At 47.1% G+C, this 23,864-nt stretch overlaps 1 protein-coding gene across 3 annotated transcripts in view; it reads left to right on the top strand.

Moving 5' to 3' along the window:
* The first annotated feature begins 794 nt into the window (after positions 1 to 794).
* The window catches only part of ARHGAP44 (Rho GTPase activating protein 44), a 119,765-nt gene continuing 96,695 nt past the window's right edge, over positions 795 to 23,864 (top strand). For 2 of the 3 annotated variants that reach the window (XM_061391119.1, XM_061391121.1), the window contains exon 1: positions 795 to 971. In XM_061391119.1, the coding sequence (XP_061247103.1) occupies positions 919 to 971 (53 nt within the window). In that variant the 5' untranslated portion in view covers positions 795 to 918. The remainder of the gene's footprint in view (positions 972 to 23,864) is intronic. The other variant, XM_061391120.1, reaches the window with a different exon arrangement.

A 23,864-nucleotide genomic window follows, 5' to 3' on the forward strand; every position in this document is an offset into this window, starting at 1 on the left:
TATGGCCAGTAACATTGTAATAGCTTTGTGTGGGGACAGTTCGTTAATAGATTTATGGTGGTGATCGTTTGCAAATATCAAATCATCATATAAAACACCTGAAGTATTAGTCCCTCAGTCCTGTCTGACTACTTGCGACCCCGTGGACTGCAACCTGAGAGGCACCTCTGTCCATGTTCTCCAGGCAAGAATACTGGAGTGGGTAGCCATTCCCTTCTCCAAGGAATCTTCCCAACCCAGGGACTGAACCCAGGTCTCCTGCATTGCAGGCAGATTCTTTACCCTCCGAGCCTCCAGGGAAACACAGTACACCTGAAACTGACATGATATTGTACATGCCCTGTATGTCATTAAAAAGAAAAAAAAAGGCAATGGATGCTCCTTATTTGCTGTTGTATTCTCGGTTCCACTTTGCTATTTCTAAAGCAGGAAAACCTTGCCCTTCCTAGAACGCTGAAGTGCAGAGCCGCTGGCCCCACGTGGACACCCGGGACCGTGGCGAGGTGGGCGCCGGGCGCGGAACTACAAGCCCCAGAATGCACGGCGCCCTCCGCACAGGCGCAGCGGGGACCCCCCCCCCAGCCCCCCCCCCCCCCCGTCCCCCAGCTCCGGGCCAGCCGGTCAGCGGCCAGCCTGCGGAGACCCGGGTCCCGCGCCGTAGCGGGGCTGGGGGCAGCGGCCGGGGCGGACCCGGCGGCGGCGCCCAGGGCGGCCCGGGCGTGGCCATGAGGGCTCCGCGGCTGCACGAGGAGTAGGCGGTGGAGCCCCCGGGAGGGAGCCGCGCGCGGGCCAGACGGCTCGAGAGGCTCCGCAGTGCCGCCGCCCGGGAGGCTCGGCGCGGGAGCCATGTAACCCTGCGGCGGGCTCCGGGCTGCTCCGTCCTCCCCAGCTCCGGGCTAGCGCACCAGCGGGGCCACGATGAAGAAGCAGTTCAACCGCATGCGCCAGCTGGCCAACCAGACAGTGGGCAGGTAGGTCACCCGCGGGCCGGGCGCGCGGCGGTGCTGTATCCCCCCGCGCGCGCAGGTAGGTGATGGAGCGGGCGCGCCGGCCCCCGCCGGTCCTCTCCTCTAGCTCCGGGCGCCGCTCGCGGGCGCGACCCCTCCTCCCCGAACTTCTCTCGGACCCCCGAGCCATTCTGGACCTCTGCCCGCCGCTCCGGGGCTCCGGTTGCCAAGCGCGGAGAATGACGCATCCTTTACCTGCGTCCCCAGCTGCCCCTTCACCTCGTCCTCCCTGCACACCGCCCCCCCTCCCCGGGACTCCCTTCTCCCTCTGGCACCAGAGCGTCGTGGAAACAGGTGTTCGCCCTGATCGTGCTGGAGGCCGCCGACCCGTGGTCGCTCTTCGAAGATGCATGCCCCTCCTCCTCCGAGTTCGGGGCTTCTCGGGGGGTCCGGCGGCGCGGGGAGGTGGGGCAGTGTTGGGCCTGGTGGGTCGGCTTGACAGAACTGAGCCTGCCCCTCCCGGGGCTCTGGCTGTGCGAGATGCTGAATCTCTTTTCCTGGCCGGGTTTGTCGATGTGTTAGGTGGCGGGGAGAGATCGGTAGGGGTGGGGGCCGCGGCAGGGAAGGTGCTGGTGGAATGGCGCGGCAGTCGCTCGGTCCTGAAACTGATTTCGGGGTGGGGGGATGGGGGGGTGGGGGGGTTGGCGGGGGGGAAGGGGGGGTGGCGGTGAAGGCTGCAGAGGAGGAGGCCCAACTCCTCTGGAAGATGAGATAAGCAGAAAGAAGATCACAGCCAGGTAGGGGAGGCCGGGGGCGGCGGTGGGGAACCCCGGCCCCAGAGTTGGAAAGAACCGGATCCTAGCGCAAGACCCCGCCGCCGGCTGTCATCACCAAAATGGGCTACATCTGGGCTAGTGTCTCCTGGGGCCGCTGTGTGGGGTGCCGGCGTCTATTCTTGTTACATAAGGGTTCTGGTGGGTCTCTTTCTAAGCTCTGCACACAGACTGGTTAGTAGAGAGGGTTTTTCGTGAAACTTCTGTCCCTGGAGAGAGATTTCCGTTGCTTCTGTGCCCAAGGAATTTGGGTGTGCTGTCTTAAGGCCGGCGAAAAGCAGAGAACCCAGTCTTGGGTGCAGTTCAAGTACGAGCTCAACACCTCGAAGGCCCTCCACTAGGTTTACCAAGAAACCGAATACCTTTATTGGGTGGGAAATGGAGCCCCAACTAGCATCTGGCCAGTCGGGAGTGGGGACCTCCCCGGGGCACACTGAACACCCTTGTAAGCACACTGCCCTAATTACCGTGGGCATTTGAGGGCAGGGGGGTGCCGGTGGCTTGTTAGGCTTCCAGATGGCTCCCAAGCAACCATGTCTAAAATGGACTTGGATACGTTTTCCTTTTTCCCAAACACATGTGCTTTCACATTGGGGAGAATTTATGAATAGCAGAGTCAGATTAGCCCAGATTTCTGGCATGGTATTGCCACAGATAGAGCCTCACGTGGGCTGCTTTTCTGAATGTTGGATGTGGAAACCGTGTTTTCCTGTCTGGGTCATTTAGCAGATGATGGTCCAGTTGACCTGTCTTTAGTGAATGACTTCTGCATCACCCCAGGGACTGGCATGGATCTTCAGGTCTTCACACCAGACCAACCACGTGACCAGGGACCCATAACCTTAGACTTGGATCTCCCTTCTCACTTGGTCTTGAGGTTCCACTTCGGTCATCGAAGCAAAATGTTAGCAAGTTGTCATGCTTTCTTCCCAGTATCCCTAAAACATAGCTGTCTCTCTTCGGGACTTGTTTCAAAGTAGGAAGATTTACTACAAAACTTGGGCATAAAACATGATTTCCAGCCTCATCCATGGATGGAATGACCAAGGGAGAATGGAGGTTGGGTTTCAGAATAGGTACCAGGTGTTCTTACTGATTTAAAAGCATATTCTTGGAGCTCCAAGCAGCTGGTCACTAAGAGGTACTTTCCACTTGTTTATGGAGACACTGGTGGTTGCTGGCGTGTGGGTGAATTTTGACTCTTTATCAGGTAGCGTTGGGACCAGTCCACTATTGTGTTAATCACTAGTCTCTATCCATTTTGATGATGTTCTGAGTTTAGTGAACCTTTTAGGGCAAAAGCTAGTTTGTATTATTTTGCTGCTGAAAAGCCTCCAGTGGCCTTTCATTGAACTGAGCGCCCCAAATCTTTCCAGGGGCCTATAAGACCTGGCCAGACTTGACTCCCTTCTGGTCTTTTCATTCTCATTCTGTTCCGCCAACCCCTCCTCCTTTGTGCTCCATCGACAGCAGCCTTCCTTGCCCCAAATGCACCAAGCTCATTTCTATCTGGGGATCCCACTTTTCCTGCTTGCCTAAGGGTCTGCTCTTCCTGCATGCCTCTTCCTTTTCATCCAGGTCTTTGCTCAGAGACCTTTGAGAGGTCCCCCTCCCCTCTTCCCACTCCCCCCATCATCTTGTTCATTTTTGTCACAGCACTCATCACTCTTTGAAATGCTCTTCTTTTTCCTTTTTTTGATTTCTTACAAGCACAAAACTGTAGAATGTACTGACTGCCATTGTATGCTCAGTGTGTATAGTGCAATGCCTTCTAGACCATTGGTCCTCAGTTCATGGTTATTTAATCCAGTTGACTGTGGGGTCCATGCAGGTAAGTAAAATGGGGCAATGTTCACTTTCTCTTGCGGAGAATGTACCAAGGCATGATCCTAATGCTGCTTCTTAATTTCTTGACTCGGTAGAAGCAGTGGGATTGGATGCTTGGCATTTAGGTGTGGGGTTGGTGGACCACCTATTGGTGATGCTTTAACAAGCCACTGGATGCTTGCCCTGTGTGTGTCTTTGAAAGGATGACATTCTTGTCTTTGAGGCAGGGCTAAGAGATGGGCTGGAGGGTGGTCCTAACTCTTGGCATCTCATCTGGCTTGCCTTCTGTAAGTTGTAGGTTCTGGACGTCTTCTGAATATAAAACTGCCAGGGATCAGATCCAGTCTCTTTAACAACGAGGAAATGTTCTACTTACACATACCTTATGGAGTTAGCAGTATTTTCTCTTGAAGTGAGTACTTCTCTGTAGAGAGGGTGCCAGCAACTGGGAAAAGTTTCAAGCCCACTGCAGTTAACTAGGAAAAGTGTCATCTCCTCCTTGGTTTGCTTCTCCCATCTGTGCACACATTCCTTCTCCTCTCCGTTCACTTCAGCCCATCTCTTGGGAAGCATCTCTCGACTTTCCGGACTGTACCACCAAGTGCCTCATGGTTCCAAGTAGCACTGGCTTTCGAGTGGGATGGATCTGGCTGGTTGGTTACTGACTACAGGATCTTGAGCTGGGCTCTGCTCCTTAGTTTCCTCATCTGCAAAATGGGCATAATAAGGGTTGTGCTGAGGTGATGTAATAGGGAGGGACCTTTTGTATTCTATGACAAGTTCATCACTAAAGGGATGTTGCCTGTAAGCTTAAATTACACATAATGGCCCATCTCTGGGAGTCATGCCTCCCAGGTCATGAGCATTAAGCCAAAATACCTTTGTTTAGCTTCCAGGAAACTTCCTGATCAGGCCCACCTGTGAATGACTGCAGGGAGGAAGAAATTAACACATCCCTTCTGGAGGCTAACCCAAACCAAGAAATGTTTGACTTTACTGTCCTTTTTTTTTTTTTTTTTTTTTAAAGTATTAATGTAAAAGAAGCCTGAATTCTAACTCACGTGAGATGGTTCTTTGGGACATGAGTCCACCATCTTCTTGGTTGGCTGGCTTTCCAAATAAAGGCACTATTCCTTGCTCCAACAGCTCCTCTCTTGATTAATTGGCCTCTTGTGTGGCAAGCAGTACAAGCTTGGACTGAGTACCAGTGATGTGGTGATTGTGGCAATGAGGTCATGGGATTACCCCCAGAAAGCACCCAAAACCATGCTCAGCCAGGGCATGCTTCATAAACAGTAGCCACAAGTACCTTTGGGCAGACGCTATTCCTGGCTTGTATGCTCATGCTTTCGTCCATCCAGTAAATGCTTATTGGATGCCTGCTGTTTGCCGGGCTCTGTGCTGGTTCATGAACTGTTGCCATGCAGAGTAAACAAAACCCATTTCTCTTGTGTAGTGTAATTTTTATCTTGTCTCATTTACCTTTTCCAATAGTCTTTAAGCTCCTTGCAGGCAGAAACAGCTGTCCTCTAATGCCTGGCATATAGTCGGTTCTCCAAAATTCTTTGGCAATTGAATATATAAGTGAACGAGAGGTCCCGGTGTCATAGACAAGGATGCGAGAGGCTCCAGACACGGCCCCTCTCTCCTTTTGGGATGGTGATGGATGTACCGATGCATGACCACAGCTGTATTCCTGGGCTTTGGAAGGATAGAGCAGGAGTTAAGGGAGGAATCAGTTCATGCTGACTTAGGATACCGGGGTTTTTTTGCCTTCAGGAGAGTCTATCGGTTGCTGGGGTGAGAGGCACTCTGAAAGACATAGAGTATTTTTTCTGCAAATGGCATGTGGTTTGTGTTGGGTGGAAATAGAGCCTGAGCTGAGATTTAGAGACCTGTTAGGTGACCCAGAAAATAGAAGTAAAACTGGTCTTCCTGGTGGCTCAGACGGTAGAGAAGCTGCCTGCAATGCAGGAAACTTGGGTTTGATCCCTGGATCAAGAAGATCCCCATGGAGAAGAGAATGGCTACCCACTCCAGTATTCTTGCCTGGAGAATTCCATGGACAGAGGAGCCTGGCAGGCTACAGTCCATGGGGTCACAAAAGTGTCAGACACGAATGAGAGACTAACACACTAGGTGACTGAGAAATTGGAAGTAAACCTGGCCCTTTGACTTGGTGAGGAGGAGGTTCCTTCAGTCTCCAGTGAGGGGTGGTGGACGGCATAGCAGCCCCTGCCCTAGATGTCTGTTAAGAGTTAAAGGGAGCCTGGCTTACATCGAGTACCCAGGAAATGGTTGGTGAGGCTCCTTGTGCCCATTCAGTCCTCTGAAAACACTGGCTCCGGAGTGTAAAGGACTTCTCAGATGCCCACAGCCACTGACCAGTGATGGCTGTCAATGGGCTCTGTGCTAAGTCGCATCAGTCATGTCCAACTCTTTGTGACCCCATGAACCATAGCTCACCAGGCTCCTCTGTCCATGGGATTCTCCAGGCAAGAATATTGGAGTGGGTTGCCATTTCTTTCTCCAGGGGATCTTCCTGATCCAGGAATCGAACCCCCGTCTCTTATGTCTCCTAAATTGGCAGGTGCCACCAGGGAAGCCCTCAGTGCTCGTGTGCAAAACAGGGTGACATTCAAGGGACTTGAGAGTAGACAAGGAGCTCTGGAAGTGTGGGAGGGACCAAGTCCGGTTGGGTTGGATTCTTTGGTTCTTAAAGCTCTGAGTTGGGGGAGTGGAAGGTCAAGTTTGGTCTGGACAGCCCCATCTTTCACTCCTAGACTGCTCCTTGAGCAGGCTTGGTTTCTGGTGCAGAGCCGGGTGGGCTGAGCATCACTGCTGCTGTGCAGCTCTCAGGATGCCACTGCTGCCACCAGGGGTACCCAGATAGATGCTGAGGATGCAGCCATCAGGAGCACTGGTGCTGCAGACATCTTGGCTTGAACCAAAGCAGCCAAGACCAGTGAGGATCTTTTCCTTGAAGGTGTCTCTGAGACACTACTTTGCCCATCAGCAGGCCTCCTAAGAGCCGTGGCCCAGTTGATAGGGCATCACTGCCCTATAGGGAAGTGAACGTCACTGTTCTGATAGGGAAAAGTTGGAACCAACTCCAGATTAGTCATTGGACTCTTTTGCTCCTGCCTATATTTCCCCGTGTCTTTCTGTTACACAACAGGGCTGGGCACACCCAAACCTGTCCCCCAGGGAGCACTGTGCATGTTTGTAAGGTCTCAGAGTGATGTTTTTCATTAGTTTTATGGAAGCCTGTGTCAGGCCACCTGCTGCGGTCTGTGTGTGTGACAGAGAAACAGAATGTACTCACCAACAGATGAGCAGGCTAGCAGATCTGGAATGTATTCTCTGCTTGAGTCTTCCAGGCTCCTCGCTATGCAGACCTGCCAGCTTGCAGCCTCGGGCTGGGCTGCTCCCGGTTGTCAGGACTTCCTGCAGGACTCTCTTCTCCCAGACCTACAAGTCATTGCCAGGGAGCCATTCTTCTCACCAGCAGATAATGACTCCCCCTCCCATTGTCCATCCAGGGAAGAAATGTATCACGATGGGTGATAAGGACTGTTTCCCCTCTAGACAAAGTGAATCAGTAGCTGAGCAAAACAGTCATTCCGTTGAAGGTTGTTTCTTTTAGAGGGGATTAGTAAGGATCTCTTGATCTCTTTTAATAATAATCAAGAGATTCAAATGCTATATTGATAATGACAGCCTGTATTTCACATGCTATATTGATGACAATGGGAAATAATACAATTAAGCCTCAACTCTGCATGGAGTTAGTGGTAGTTTGGAGAGAGGTGTGGGGAGACCGGGAGTGGGGGAGAGTTAGGGCTCTCCCGTTGGGTGATGACACACCTCTGCCTTTGGGAAGTGTGTGGCTGTCTAGCAATTTTAAACTCTCCTTTCTGTCCAGGAAGCAGATGTTTTTGCTTTCATTTTCCAACTTCAGAGTTTATTTTTAGGATAAATGTTTATTTTCCCACAGAATTCAATTTACTTTTTTTAAAACTTTCTTTTTGGTTGTGTAGATGATACTTGTTTATTGTAGAAAAGTTATAAACTTGTGGGTGGGCAAAAAGGCAAAAAAAAAAACCAAAAAACATCAATCTTACTACCTGGAGCGACTTCATGGGTGGTGCAGTGGTTAAGACTCCCTACTTCCACCGCAGGGGACTCGGGTTCAATCCCTAGTCCGGAGCTTAGATCCTGCCTGCCATAAGGTATGGCCAGAAAACAAAACAGAAACCCCCCCAAACCAGTAATCTCGCTACCTGGAGACCACAGTAATGTTTTGGATATAGTCATCCAAGTTTTTAATAGGTATATTTCTATTCTTAAAGACATAGAGACCATTGGCTGTGTACTTTTTGCAACCTGTCTTTTCCCTCTTTGTGTTATATTTTGAGTATCATCCCATGTCAGTAGCTGTGTTTACAGCATGATTTTTCAAAGCTGTGTAATATTGCATTAGAGTCCACTGAGTTCCTTTGGTAATCATGTAGCAAGTATTTCCTATGGGTTTACTTTCCTAGGATGAAGTCTTAGAAATGGAATTTCTGGGCCAAAGAATAAGTGAGTTTTTAAGACTGTGTGAGTATATATTTCATGTATATGAATGGCACACACATTTTCTGTTTTCATCCTCAGAAGAATTGTTAATTTCTTCTCCCCAACTCCATCAGTAACTAATTTTATGACTTCGTTAATTACCTGAATAAAACCAAAACCTTTTTTCCTCTCAAATGTCTATAGTGAGGTTGAGCATTTTTTATGTCTGTTGGATGTTTGTGGCCTTTTCTGAGTTGCCTGCATGGGTCTTTGTCCCATTTCTTTGCAGTCTTGTTCATGACTATTTCTTATTGATTTCTTATTGATTTTAAGGTCATTGCTAATATATTACGTATATACACTTTGTCTTATGCCATGCACTCTCTCTGTAGTTTTCTCTGCCTTTGATATTTTGTTTTATGTCATTTTTAATATTTCATGACCTCAAGTCTATCACTTGATGGTTTGTGCTTTAAATGTTATGCTTTGGAACACTTTTCCCAGCCTGCCGCCGCCGCCGCCAAGTCGCTTCAGTCGTGTCCGACTCTGTGCGACCCCATGGACTGCAGCCCACCAGGCTTCTCCGTCCATGGGATTCTCCAGGCAAGAACACTGGAGTGGGTTGCCATTTCCTTCTCCAATGCATGAAAGTGGAAAGTGAAAGTGAAGTCACTCAGTCGTACATTAATATTGATACATTTTCATGACCATTTATATAATTTTACTTTGCCACCAGATCTTTTATTTGTCAAATTCTGTGATTTTGGCGTGCGATATCACATAGGTGTCACGTTTAGGTTTTGTTTCTAAACAGTTGTTGTTCGGTTGCTAAGCTGTTTCTGACTCTTGGCGATGCCATGGACTGCAATACGCCAGGCTCCTCTGTCCTTCACTCTCTCCCAGATTTCATGTCCATTGAATCGGTGGTGCTGTCTAACCTTTCATCCTCTCTTGTCCTCTTTTCCTCCTGCTCTCAAGGTTTCCCAACATCAGGGTCTTTTCCAATGAGTCAGCTCTCACAGTACTAGAGCTTCAGCAGCAGTCCTTCAATGAGTATTCATGGTTGATTTCCTTTAGGATGGACTGGTTTGATCTCCTTGCAGTCCAAGGGACTCTCAAGAGTCCCTTGAACATCACCACAGTTCAAAATCATCAATTCTTTGGCACTGAGCAAGGATTTGAGGTGGGCTTTGCTGCCCAGGCGAGCAGGGGTGGATCCCATTCTTTGGGGAGGAGTGCAGTGGAGTTGGTCTGGGCGCCTCATCCTAGCTTCATCTGGGGCAACTCCTTGACTGGCTTGACAATTAGGACTCAACAGCTTTGCCCAAAGAGTGTGCCTTAGTCACAGCTAATTACAAGTAGCTTCCTTATTTTAAAAAAGTTGATTATATTCTTTTGGCTTTGCTCACTGGTTTATTTTTAGTATGTTTTAAAATGTATGCATTAAGTTGGGGGAAAATTGACAATTTTGCAGTATTTAGTATGATGAGAATTCTTTCTGTCTGGGAATGACATATTTATTCAAGTTTGTTTATGATCCTGTAATCTAGTTTTTGTCTACAAAGGTCCTGAATAATCTTGCTTTTATGTTTAGGTCATTTGTTATTGTCATTACTGTAGCCTTAATGGTTGGAGTCTTATGTTAAGTGATATTTTCTTACTCTTTATTGTTGGAATGTAGGAAAGTGGTTGATTCTTGTATAATTATCTTAATCACCTTCATCCAGACTTTCCCATTGCTTATAAGTACTTTAGCAGAAACTGAGTGTATTGAGTTTTCCAAATAGTAATCATATTTTCTACAAATAGTAATTTTGTTTCTTCCTCCCCAGTATTCTACGTATCGTATTTTCTTGTCTAATTGCATTGTCTAGGACTTATAGAACACTGTTAAACTACTGATGAATACATGGTGAAATGTGAACTTCCCCGTCTTATTATCTCTGGAAATGCATGATTGGTTTGAGAGACTTTGTTTTTTAATCATGTTACATGTTGCATAAATTTATTATTTTATTTTGAATTTTTCTTTGGCACTGAAGTTAAATTTGACTATATTGTTGTGGTCTTTAGAGGTAATCATGTATTTTTCTCCTTTAATTTGTTACTGTATTCACTCAGTAATTTATGCCGTAGATATTTATGGAGCACTTACTATGCTCCAGGCATTGTTTTCTGTGCTGGTGATATACCAGTGATAGTTCCTCTGCACATGAAGGCCTTGTGTTCTACATTCTTGAGCCTCAGCAGATTTTCTAGTATTGAGCTCTCCCTGCCTTCCTGCAGTTGATCTTATTTGACTATGTTTGCCAGTTATTTTTATACAATGCTAGATTTAGTTGTTTAGGATTTGGGCATTCAGTATTCCTATGTGTTCTTTTGTTGCTAAGTCTTATCTGACTCTTTGCGACCCCAAGTACTGCAGGACTCCAGGCTCCTCTGTCTATGGGATTTCCCAGGCAAGAATACTGGAGTGGGCTGCTGTTTCCTCCTCTAGGACATCTTCCCAACCTAGGAATCAAACCCATGTTGCCCGCATTGGCCAGTGGATTCTTTACCACTGAGCCATAACATTGTTAAACAGACTGTTCACTTCTTTTCCTGTGCAATGGTGAAGTAAGGAATTACTTGTTCTTTGAAGGTTCAAAACAACCTTTCCAGGACAGTTTTTGGAGGTGGTTCTTTGGCAGTTTTCCCAGTTTCTTCAGTGATCACTGGGCTATTTATGTTTTCTATCTTTTCCTGAGTCATTTTAGTAACCTGTGTTATAGAAAAGCATTCATTTTTTTAATGATTTTAAAACTCAATAGAGTCTATGAGTATATAGTCGTACCTCCTTTGTCAGCCAAATCTGCATTTCCCTCTTTTCATCTGGACTAACTTTGCCAGGGGTTTTCCTTCTTCCCATACCCCACATGCACCTCTGTGATGGTGGCGGATGTGACTAATCATGTTGGTTCTTTATGGAAGTCACACATGTCACTTCTGCTCACATCCAGTGGCTATAGCAAGTCACCTGCCCCACCCCAGCTGGAGCTGGGGCAGGGAAGAGCAGTCCCTCATGGACCCGGAAAAGGAGAGCCACAAAAGCCACAGCTCTGTCTCTTGTCAGTCAGGACTGGGCAGTGTCTTTTATAGGCTTTATTTTTTTTTGACTCATGGCAGAAATACTTTGGCCATCTGATGTGAAGAGCTAACTCATTGGAAAAGACCCTGATGCTGGGAAAGATTGAGGGCAGGAGGAGAAGGGGGCAACAGAGGATGAGATGGTTGGATGGCATCACTGACTCAATGGACGTGAGTTTGCGCAAACCCCGGGAGATGGTGAAGGACAGGGAAGCCTGGTGTGCTGCAGTCCATGGGGTCGCAAAGACTGGGACATGACTTAGTGGTTGAACAACAACCGCGTGGAAGCGTGGCTAGGAGTTGGGTGCCCTGCGTAGCTCCGTTTTGTGGAAGTGGCAGACTGAGACAGGAGCAGACCATCAGAGCTGCGGCCTAAGCAGGCCACGTGCCGGCAAATGCTCCCCGCTCAGCTGCTCTCTCCTGAAGGTGGATCTCTGTAGCCTCTGGGTCCCTCCTGTTACTTCAGTTTAGGTGGTTCTGGAAATGCTAATGAACTGCTCTTGACATGAATAAAAATAACACTGTCACGTTCACTCAAGGTAATCGAGTGTCTTGTTGGTAGCCATCCACAAAGAGCATACTATGAACATCTGCCAATAGAAAATTCTTCATTTTGTTTCCTGACTGCAGTTTCGCCAGAAAGGATAAGGAGAGTGAGTGCCCTTTGAAAGTACTTTTGCTTTTTTAAAAGCTCTGTATTGGAAGAAAAGCAGTTTCTGTATCTGCAAAAGCCTCTACCAACTTCTACATGACAAACTGAGCAGGGACCTTTACAAAACGAATGCTATAGAAAAGCATTCTTTTTTATGATTTTAAAACTTAGTAGAATGTATGAGTATATACTCATATCTCGTTTGTCATATCAGGAAAATGAAAAGCAGACCGAACTTTTGTTATTTTGTCATTTGCTTATGGATACTGTTATGGAGCTTCCCTGGTGGCTCAAATGGTAAAGAGTCTGCCTGCAATGCAGGATACATGGGTTCGATCCCTGGGATGGGAAGAACCCCTACAGGAGGAAATGGCAACCCACCCCAGTATTCTTGCCTGGAGAATCCTACGGACAGAGGAGCCTGGTGGGCTGTAAAGAGTTGGACACGACTGAAGCGACTTGGCGCGGCATAGATACTGCTGGGATTGCAGACACAAGCTTCGTGTGCATAGCTGCTCTTGGTCGTGTGTGTCCTGCGTCTTGCGGCAGACACTTGAATGCACTTTACAGACGTTCCTGTTTCATCTTCATGACTCTTCAGAATAGTTACTGAAGTAGCAGGAGGGGCCCAGAGGCTGCAGAGGTCCACCCTCAGGAGACACCTCCGGTGTTTGCACAAGTCTCCAAGCAGGTGAGCGTGTGATGCGTCTGGGTGCAGAGTTGGTAAGGAAAGGACAGCAGTTGAGATTTGCTCCTAGATTTGCTGCTTCTGACACTGATGTTCTTTATTGCTGTACTTTGAGTCTGGGCTTCCCTGGTGGCTCAGACGATAAAGAATCTGCCTGCAATGCAGGAGACCCGGGTTCAATCCCTGCATCAGGATGATCCCCTGGAGAATAAGTGGCTACCCACTCCAGTATTCTTGCTTGGAGAATTCCATGGACAGAGGAGCCTGGTTGGCTATAGTCCATGGGGTCACAAAGATTTGGACACAGCTGAGAGACTAACACTTTAACTTTTCACTTTGAGTCTGCAGGAGGGAAAAATTTGGAAAATGTTGAAATGTCTGACGTTAGTGGGATGACTAAATTCTGGCCCATCTGTGCAGTTGTAACAATCTTAGCGTTTCCCTAACGTTGAAAAAAATGTAATGACTTGGGAGAAATGTTTAAGATAAGGAAACAGGATACAGAAGGCATACAGAGTTGAGACTGTACAGTTTTTTTTTTTTTTTGTAAAGAGTACATAGAACAGACTGGATGGAAATCAGGAAAGCCTGGACAGTTCGGCATGCAGTGTTTATCTCTGGGTAGGATTAGAAGTGGTTTGGTTTCTTGCTGCTTGCACTTTCTAAAAATTTCCAAATTCTTTAAAAATAAACACACAAAAAAATCAAACCCTTTCAAAGTGGGCAAATGTAAAATGTAGCTGGAAGTTCTCATGTGATACTGTTAAGTTTGGGGCCCTGAAAGATCTGAATAGAAATGTTTGAAGTCCTTCTCAGCCTTGATTTTCAAACATGGGAAACATCTTATCTTCATACTCTGGAAGGGACCTGATGTCAGATCTCACTTTATAGAACAGAATAGTCATCTCTTAGGAAGTGATCGGCTAATAGCCTTTGCGTGTGGCTACTTTTGAAAGACACATTTTGAAACTCGGTCTGCATGACTAGGAGCTGAGGTCTGGTGGATCCTCGTGACCAGTTGGGGTTCTCTGGTTGAGGCAGTAGGAAGAGCTAATTTGAGCCAAAATGAAGCTTTGGAAAGGAGAAGTGCACCTCAGAAAATCAACGGAGTGACCAGGTGCAAGGGACCACAGGACAGCCCTGCAGAGGCCACCTTCAGAAGGGTTACTTCCCTGTAAATGGGCTTATTGACAAAACAGAAACAGACCCACAGACTTAGCAAACAAACCTAAGATTACCAAAAGGGAAAAAGGAGGGGTGGATAAGTTAGGGATTTGGGAATAACGTATACACACTGCTACATTTAAAATAGGTAACCAACAAAGATCCTATAAAAACCTATATGGGGAAAGAATCTGGAAAGTATATATATATACACACACACACATAGGGCTTCCCAGGTGGCACTAGTGGTAAAGAACCCGCCTGCCAATGCAGGATTGACCCAGGGTTTGATCCCTGGGTTGGGGAGTTCCCTTGGAGGAGGGCATGGCAACCCACTCCTCTATTCTTGCCTGGAGAATCCTGTGGAAAGAGGAGCCTGGAGGGCTACAGGCCATGGAGTTCCAAAGAGTTGGACATGACTGAAGCGACTTAGCATGCACACACACACACATATATTAAACTATATAAATGTATAACTGAATCACTTTGCTGTATGCCTGAAACTAACACAACATTGTAAATCAACTGTACTTCAATTAAAAAAAAATTTTTTTTAAGGGGGTTAGTTCCCAGTTGTTTTCTGTCATTGGGCCACTCAGGATTCCACTGCAGAGGAGAGTCTGATTGGCTTGGTGTGGGTCATGTGACCTGGCCAACCCTTTGCGGAACGAGGAAGGGTAAAGAGTTGACAACATGTCCACACAGACCAAACGGGGAGAAGCAATTCCTAAAAGGAAAACCAGAGGCTTCTACCCAAAGGCTCAAGAAAGGACGGTGGCCTTTAGTCCACTCAGACGGTTGACTAGACTCTAATCAGTGACATCAAAGACCCAACCTAGGTCACTTCGCCAGGGAGCTGTGACCTTAGCAGTGACCTGGAGAGCTTGTTTCCTGGTATTCTGAGGTCATTCCTCACTCCTCCATGTCCAGTAAGTTCCTCCAAATTTCTCTCTGAATCATAATTTATATATGTTATTTCATTCCTGTATCTTTTAAAAAACTTTTTATTTTGTATTGGAGTGTAGCCAGTTAACAGTGTTGTGATAGTTTCTGGTGGACAGCAAAGGGACTCAGCTGTATGCATACATGTATCCATTCTCCCCCCAAACTCCCCTCCCATCCAGGCTGCCACATAACATGGAGCAGAATTCCCCTTGCTATACAGTAGATCCTTGTTGGTCATCCATTTTAAACATGTACAGGAGCGTATACATGTCCATCCCAACATTCCTGATTGTTCCTTGTTGTCTGTGTCCCTACCGTCGCCTGCTGCAGCGTCCTCTTTATGTGTATTCCTGCCTGGGATCTCTCCTCTCTGGCTTCCTGCAACACCGGAAAGATGATATTTTTGAGTACACGGACAGAAGAATGTCCTTCTCCTTCTTTATCAAGTTTTGTTCTGTGGGAAAAAAATCCCTGGACTGTGAGGAATGTGGCACGCTGTCGATTCTTCTTAGAGACTTACAATCTATATTTCTATTTAAGGTTCTCAAGTTCTGCAGTAAAGGAAACTGGATCACTTGTATCACCTAGAATGCTTTCATTACAGTAGCAGATGTCAGTTCAGAGACACTTAGTAAGGAGGCTTTGCTTCAGGTGAAGGTGTGTACACAGGTAGAGAGAGTCCAGGTGCCCTGAGCACAGGGTCCCTGTGTCTTTCTCACCATTTCTCTTTGCTTTGCCTTCGCCTGCATCTTGGCTTTTTTTCACGGTCAAAATACAGCTGGTAGCAGCAACTGAGATAGTTTCTTCATGCTCATGAACCCATGAGAGGACATGGGAGAGAGATGCTTGGGTCTGAATGTTTGTGTTCCCCCAAATTCATATTGAAATCCTGACCCTCAAGGTGGTGGTTTGGGAAGTAGGGCCTTTAGGAGTTAATGAGATCATGAAGACAGAGCCACCATGAATGGGATTAGTGGCCTTATAAAGGCATCCCTGGAGGGATCCCTGATGATCCAGTAGTTAAGACTCTGAGTTTCCAATGCAAAGGACTCGGATTCGATCCCTGATCAGGGAGCTGAGATCCTACATGCAGTGTGGTGCAGCCAAAAAAGAATCCCCTGAAAGCTCCCTTGGCCCCTCCACTACATGAGGGCTCAAGGAGAAGACATTGTCATAAAGCAGATCAGCTGTCACCTTGACCATGGACTTGCCAGTTTCTAGAACTGGGAGACATTTCTACTGATGTGAAGTGACTTGAATCCCTAAGGCATTCTGTTACAGCAGCCCCAAAATGACTCAGACAAGTGGAGCAGTCCCTAGAGTCCCAGTCATGGGATAAGAGTCCTCTCCTCTTACCTGCTGCTAAGTCACTTCAGTCATGTCTGACTCTGTGTGACCCCATAGATGGCAGCCCACCAGGCTCCCCTGTCCCTCGGATTCTCCAGGCAAGAACACTGGAGTGGGTTGCCATTTCCTTCTCCAATGCATGAAAGTGAAAAGTGAGAGTGAAGTCACTCAGTCATGTCTGACTCTTAGAGATCCCATGGACTGCAGCCTACCAGGCTCCTCCATCCATGGGATTTTCCAGGCAAGAGTATTAGAGTAGGGTGCCATTGCCTTCTCCGCTAAGGCAGTTTATATGCATGCTCAGTCCTGTCTGACACTTTGTGACTGTAACCCACCAGGCTCCTCTGTTCATGGGATTTCCCAGGCAAGAATACTGGAGTGGGTTGCCATTTCCTTCTCCAGGGGATCTTCCCCACCCAGAGATGGCACCCAGGTCTCCCTCATTGCAGGTGGATTCTTTAGGGAAGCCCAAGGATATTGGAGTGGGTTGCCCTTTCCTCCTCCAGGGAGTAAACCTGCATCTCCTGTATCTCCTGCACTGACAGGCAAATTCTTTTCCCTGAGCAGCCTGTGAAGCATATTTACATGTTTCCATTGACTTACCACGTGCCTGAGGGAGGAGGTGCCGTGGGCTGCTGGGTGCAAGCCTGCATCTTTGACTCGGTCCCTAGCAGGGGAGGCAGAATTGTGATGACTAGTGGCATGGAGACCCCTGGGAGTAGAGATGGAGTGCTCCATGGGGGAGGAATGGGTACTTGTCCAGAAGGGAGGAGGAAAAGGGCATCTGGGTAGACAGTCAGACTGCAGCTAGGTTGAACCCAGCATTTTGAGTGTGAAAACCAATTTTTCAGAGACCACCCATGCTTCAAACTAGAGTTTTTAGACTGTCGTTGAAAGTGTGGTTCAGAGAAGTTCAAGTCTTAACCTTAGTGATGTTTTCACCTTGAGTCAGAATGTTGTCGCTTCTCTTTGTATCTGTCAGGGCCCTTCTTCCGTATTCCAGAGCTCTGGTTTGTATCGACATATGAAACATGGTGTACTGTGTCATCATGATAGTCCAGCTTGTAGTCTGTGGACCCCAGCGCCGTGTCTGGAATACAGAAGGGGCTCGGAAGCTGGGAGGCTCGTTCTCAGAGCTCAATTCGGATGCCGTCCCTACCTGTCTCTCCCCGCGACCGTGTCTTGCTTTGTGCTTGCACACGCTCTGCTACCTGTCTCTCCCCGCGACCGTGTCTTGCTTTGTGCTTGCACACGCTCTGCTGCTTCTGTACCACTTCTCTCATCCTGCTCTGGTCTCCAGCTGCTGCCAGCTCTGTTTACCTCACTGGGTTGGGTGCTGCGCCTTTGCAGGGATCCAGGCTGATACCTCTGTGTCCGGAGCTGTCCCAGGTGCTGTGCAGACAGCAGGAGCAGGCGCTTCTGAAGAGGTGGCAGTGAGGCAGCGTGTGGTTTTCTAACAGGTGTCAGAATGGGTTTTTTGAGTCCTCTAAATTGAGGTTTTCCATGTTAAATATTTAGCTGGAGGCTTGTAGTTGTGCCTTCCTAATTGCCAGGATTTTACTCTGCAAGCAGAAAAATAGGACATGGCTTTAGAATTGGTCCCTACTAAGTATAATGTCTTTAATTTGTAAGTATGATTTTCCATAAGCCAGACCCAGGCCATTGTCATATTTGCAAAGAGGAAGGTGTAGTCGTGGAAATGTATTAGGTAAAGAAGTCATTCATTAATAGATAACTATTGACCACCTACTGTTGTGGTAGGTGACAGGTGGGGGTCACAGGAAGCAGATATTGAGAGTAACACGCAGAGTGGTTATTAGGAAATGCTCTTAACATCAGCAGGTGTGGAAGAAGTGAATGGAAACAGGACTTGGCAGAAGGAGAAATGAGTCCGTGACGCAGTCCCAGGAAAGGTCTCAGCTGGTTCCCTGTTGGGTTGGTGTCTGGAGCTCGGATGTCTCTTCAGAGTCATCCTTGGTTGGGAGGAGGAAGGCATTAAGCCATTTTTTTATCTCTGTATTGATCAGTCGTTGGAATCGCACCTTTCATTGGAACACAGGGTGACTTTCAGCCCGAGCAGTGCCAGAGGGTAGACTGCTGAAGGTGGTCATCTGGCAGCGTTCCTGCGAGATGGGGCGCATAGCTTTCATTCCTGAAGGGGAGTCTGGTGTCCGCTGTACCTACCAGGTGGCCGGTCCTTTGCTAGAAACGTGCACGTGAGGAGAAGCGCACTTAAACCAGGACAGTGGCGTCTTGGGTGACAGGTCCGTCGTTCATGGCATCCTGAGAACATAATGGTGTTTGGATGGAGTGAGGTTTGGGAGGATGTCATGGAAGCTGAGACCTGAAGGACGAGGCATTTCTAGCAGGATGGGGGAGTAGAAATGCCAAGGGATGTAGAGTGTGGCACCACAAGGAAGTCAAATAAATTCTCTGTGTTTGGAATGTCATTGGCAGTTGGGGTAAGGCTTAGACTGTCTAATTTACTGTCCAAAGTGGGACACTTCTGAGGCTGGTTGCATAATTCAGTGCCAGGGACGGTAGGGCAAAGCCTGGGCACACGTCGTATGGATAGCCTACTTTTGCCATGACTCAGCGAATTTGGATTTTACACAAGGACCAGAGGTAAATTGCTCAGTAAATTACCAAATCACTGGACCTCTTTCCACACTTCTGGGGTCGTGACAAGGGTTCCGATGTTGGATTCCCACAGGTTTAGATATTGCCTCCGTCCCTTAACTATTTGCAAAATCTTAGGCACGTCACTTAGACTCAGTCAGCCTCAATTATCTTATTTGCAAAATTGGTATATTAATAATTGCCATGATATTTTATGATGTTTTAAATGATAAAATATATTTTATGATATGAGAAAGTATGATATTTAAATGAATTAGTACACACGCAGTACTTGAAATAGTTTCTGGGACAGTATAAGCCAGCAGTAAGCGTAAGATGCTGCTATTATTTTAACAGGGGAGGAGATTGGGTTTTAGGCTAATTACTCTGGATGCAGGATGGGAAACCAAATGGAGAGGGGAGCAAGCCTAGGGCAGAGGGACCAGTGAGGAGATGACGCTATTGAACTCAGAGACTAGGTAAGTCATTCAAGCCAGGTGATGGCCACCTGGATCAAATCTGTGGTCATGAAGATGGAAGATGCAGAGAGATTAGAGGTAGTTAAGTTGTTGACTTGGGGACCTTGGTAGAACTTGAGGGAGCAGCAGGAGATAAAGCTGCCCTGAGGTTTGGGATTAGGGCAAAGGGTGGGCAGTCCTGCCAGTCACTGAGAAACACAAGGGGAAGATGTTCCACTGGGCATCTGGGTCTGGAGCTCAGGAGGAGGTCTAGTGGTGATGGAGTTAGGAGTCCTCAGCAGGTGGGTGGAATCGAAGCATTGAAGTGGAGGGTTGGGGGGAGTGTAGCTAAGAAGAGAGGGCTGCAGAGGAATGTCCTGAGGAAACTCAGGAAATAATAGATGGTGTGGGGGTGAGGGGATTGCACTGGAGCCCCCATTTTAGCTCAGAGTTACAACAGAGAAAGCCTTGCTCCACCTACTGTGTCAGTTCTTATGGCTCCTGTAATCAGTTACCACACACCCAGGTGGGAGGGGGGTTTAAAATAACAGATTGTTGTTTTCTGACAGTTCTAAAGGCTACTGAGTCAAAATCCAGGGTGTAGGCAGGGCCATGCTCTCTCTGAAGGCTCCGGGGAGGATAGATCCCTTGCTGGGATGTAATGAAGAGGATCTCCTTTTCAGGCCTTCCCTGGTGGCCCACCGGTAAAGAACCTGCCTGCCAGTTCAGAAGACTTGGGTTCCATCCCTGGCTTGGGGAGATCCCCTGGAGAAGGAAGTGGCAACCTACTGCAGTATTCTTGTCTGGGAAATCCCGTGGACAGAGGAGCCTAGAGGGCTACAGTTATTGGGGTCACAAAAGAATCGAACATGACTTAGCGACTAAACCACTACCACCATCTCCTTTTCATCAGCTTCTGACAGGAAGCTTCAGAAGTCCCTGGAATTTCTTGAGTTAATACTTGTGCTTTCTTATGTTAATGAGGTGACCTCGGTGGGCCCCTAGATGACTTCAGGATGGGGGCTGGTCTCCAGAAAGACAAACCTTGTGATTGAAGGGTTGGAACATTGGGCGGGCACAACGTCTGGGGAGGAGAGAGGAGCTGGGTGCCCAGTGCTGTGGCCAGTGACTCAGTCCATCCTGTCTATGTGCTGAAACTCATGTATAATCTCTGGACAGTGGAGCTCAGTAGAGCTTCCTAGATGGGAACATATTGAGGTGCTGGGGGTGGGGTGCCTATTCCACGAGAAGAGGCCATGGAAACCCAGCATCTCCCCCCATCCCGCGCCTTGCTCTCTGTACGCCTCTCATCTGGTTGTTCCCAAGTTGTATCCTTCTTTACTGAGCTATAGTTGATTTACAATGTTGTGTGTTTAATTTCTGCTGTGCAGCAAAGTGGCTCAGTTATACACATGAATAATCTTTTTCGTGTTCTTTTCCATTATGGTTTATCCCAGGATATTGAATATGGTTCCCTGTGCTCTACAGTAGGACCTTGTTACTTATTCATCCTGTATGTAATAGTTTGCATCTGCTAATCCCAATTGAGTTGTTTCCATCATACATACACACAAAGCTGTAATCCTCAGAGGAACGCTTTCAGGGAGTTCTGCGAGTCATTCTAAGAAATGATCCCACCTAAGGGAGATGGGGGAAGCCCTGAATTTGCAGCCAGCTGGGCATCATGGGCAGCTTGGGGACACCCAAGACTGGGGCTGACACCAGAAGTAGGGGAAATCTTGTGTAGCCCTCTGTCCTTAACTTCTGGAGTCTGCTCTGACTTTGGGTAGTTAGTGTCAGAATGTAGGACATCTGGTTGGTACCAGGGAGCAGTGTCAGAACTTTCTCTTAACTTCTGGTGTTGCCAGCAATCCTTGCTGTTATTAGTACTTGGGTTGTAGACACAAGTATTAATAGAGATTAATCTAATCTCTACTGCTGTCATCGCATGGTATTATCACTGACTCTGTCTCATCTTCTTATAAGTACACCAGTCATATTGGGTTAAGGGTCCACCTATATCAGCACATGTGATAGTGTGTGTTGAGTCATTTTTCACTCTTTTCTTGTAACTCTGTGTTTCTGTATGGGCTTCCCTAGTAGCTCAGCTGATAAAGAATCCGCCTGCAATGCAGGAGACCCTGGTTCAATTTCTGGATCTGGAAGATCTGCTTGGGAAGGGGTAAGCTACCCACTCGAGTATTCTTGAGCTTCCCTTGTGGCTCAGCTGGTAAAAAGAATCTGCCTGCAATGTTCAATCCCTGGGTTGGGAAGATCCTCTGGAGAAGGGAATGGCTACCCATTCCAGTATTCTGGGCTGGAGAATTCCATGGACTATATAGTCCACAGGGTCGCAAAGAGTCAGACACGACTGAGCAACTTTCACTTTCACCATGGACTGTAACCCACCAGGCTCCTCTGTCCATGAAATTTCCCAGACAAGAATACTGAAGTGGGTTGCCATTTCCTACTTCAGGGGATCTTGCTGACCCAAGGATCAAACCCACATCTCTTGTGTCTCCTGCATTGGCAGACGGATTCTTTACCACTAGTGCCACCTAGGAAACCCATACCCCCAACATACCCTCCTCTTAAAGTGAATTACACATGCAAGAACCCTATTCCCAGCTAAGGCCACATTCTGACTGTAACTTCTGCGGGGATAGGGGTGGGGTTGTTTGTGACACAGTTCAGTCAACAAAACCAATGAAACACATGTTTATCCTTCAACAAGAATAAAAAGGTTTAACCGTATTTTTGTGCCAAGCTTAGTGGTGGGGGCAGTGAGCCCAACGAAGATGATACGTCTAGATGAGTAGTGAGTTTCTCCAGCACCATTTATTAAAAAAACCTATCCTTTCCCTGTTTCATTGCAGTGTTCTCCTTGTCATAAATCAGTTGATAGTACATGTGGGTCTGGATTTGCCTGCTGGCCATAGTTTGCTGACCCTGCAGTAGGTTGTCATGGACTTCCTAGCTTGGGAGGGAGAGTGGTGGCACCACTTTGGGTACCTGGGTTCACACTTCTGGGCCTCAGGGAGTTCAACGCCAGTAGGTGTGTGGAGCTCCAGTAAAACCATTCTCTATTTAATAAACCATTACTGTTAATTATTCACGGAAAGAAACCAAAGTCTAGAATGCAAGCCATTTGCAAATCAGGATAGAATTGTCTTATCACTTTATGTCTTGAGCAGAAGTGATGAGAGCTGAAGGAAGTGATGAGAGCTGAAGGAAGTGATGAGAGCTGAAGGAAGTGATGAGAGCCGAACAAAGACAATTGTGTACAGCATTAGAGCCAGAAAAAAAGATATCTTAGATATTAAAATACTGTTTTCCTTGGCCACCCTTCTTGCCTGGTGACTCCATCTTTCTCTTCCCAAGGCACATCTGTGACTCAGAGGCTGGACTTAAGAAATGTTACATCTGTGAAAGAGACAATTGTTCTGCATGAGGTAATGTCAAAGCCAAGTAGAGGTGCTGGATCAATTGTGTTTTCTTAAAGTATCAGGAAGGCGGGTTACTGGGTAGACCTTTTTCCTGATCTGCTGTGCTGCATGGGTAGATTCTGCTTTCTAACTTCTTTCATCTGCATAGTCTCATAACTCAGAAATCTGCTGTGGTTTAATACCAACTTAGTGTAGACTCTAGTTATAAAGTAATGTTCTGTCTGGCACTCTTGACCCTGGAGATCAGCAGCAGCTTTGGTTCCTTGGGAGGGCATGACTGTCTTTATGATAATAGGAATCTTCAGAACTCCATGTTTCTTTAATACTTCCAATCAACTTGCAGACTACTGAACTCTCTTAAAGTGTTTCCCGGGGAGCTTTGTGCCTGCAACTGAGGCAGTACATTCTGCTGTCGTGGGTGACTCAACAAGGCCGGTTGGTACCTTATGAATTCTTTACTGTCCAACTTGAATGGGCCTGCCCCTCATGGCTCCCTCCAAATCCTTCTGTTGTCAGATCAGCTTCTTCTGTCCTTCTCTAAAACAAGAGTACTTCCTTTTTCTATTTTCCTCAAACTGCCTCCTTCCTAGCACTTTTACTAACCTCACCTTCTACTTCCTATAGAAAGCTGATGCTCTTATCAGATGAATGAGATGGCCTTTCCACTGTGAAAGTCAAGACTTCCTCTGTCTGTAGCTTCTCTACCTTCTCACCTGTTCCAACAGAGGAGGAATTCTTCTCATTTTCTTTCTGTCCTTCCATCTGTGCTTTGGGTCTCATCTCTAGAACCTTACTGTGTTATCAAATCTCCCTTCTTTCCCCAATATATTTAACTTTACTCTTTCAAATAGTTTGTTCCATCAACAATGAAGGTGTTCAATCCCTTCCATCTCAACCATAAAATTTCCCCTGGCATTCCCTCCAACACTGACTTCCCTCTCGTCTTTTAAAGCCAGACTTTGGGGAAAGATGCCTGTATTCACAGTCTCTGTTGGTTTGCCGCCTCTTTTTTGGTAAGTATAAATTTTTTACTGAAGTATAGGTGATTTACAGTGTTGTACCAGTCTCTGATGTACAGCGAAGTGACTGTTACACACACATATACATTTTCACGTTCTTTTCCATCATGGTTTATCCCAGGATATTGAATATAGTTCCCTATGCTATACAGTAGGACCTTTTTTATCCACCCTATATATAGTAGTTCGCATCTGCTAATTGAAAACTCCCAGTTTTCAATTCAATTTCAATT

Source organism: Bos javanicus, chromosome 19 (assembly GCF_032452875.1).
Source record: "Bos javanicus breed banteng chromosome 19, ARS-OSU_banteng_1.0, whole genome shotgun sequence".
In the NCBI taxonomy this organism is placed as follows: Eukaryota; Metazoa; Chordata; class Mammalia; order Artiodactyla; family Bovidae; genus Bos; species Bos javanicus.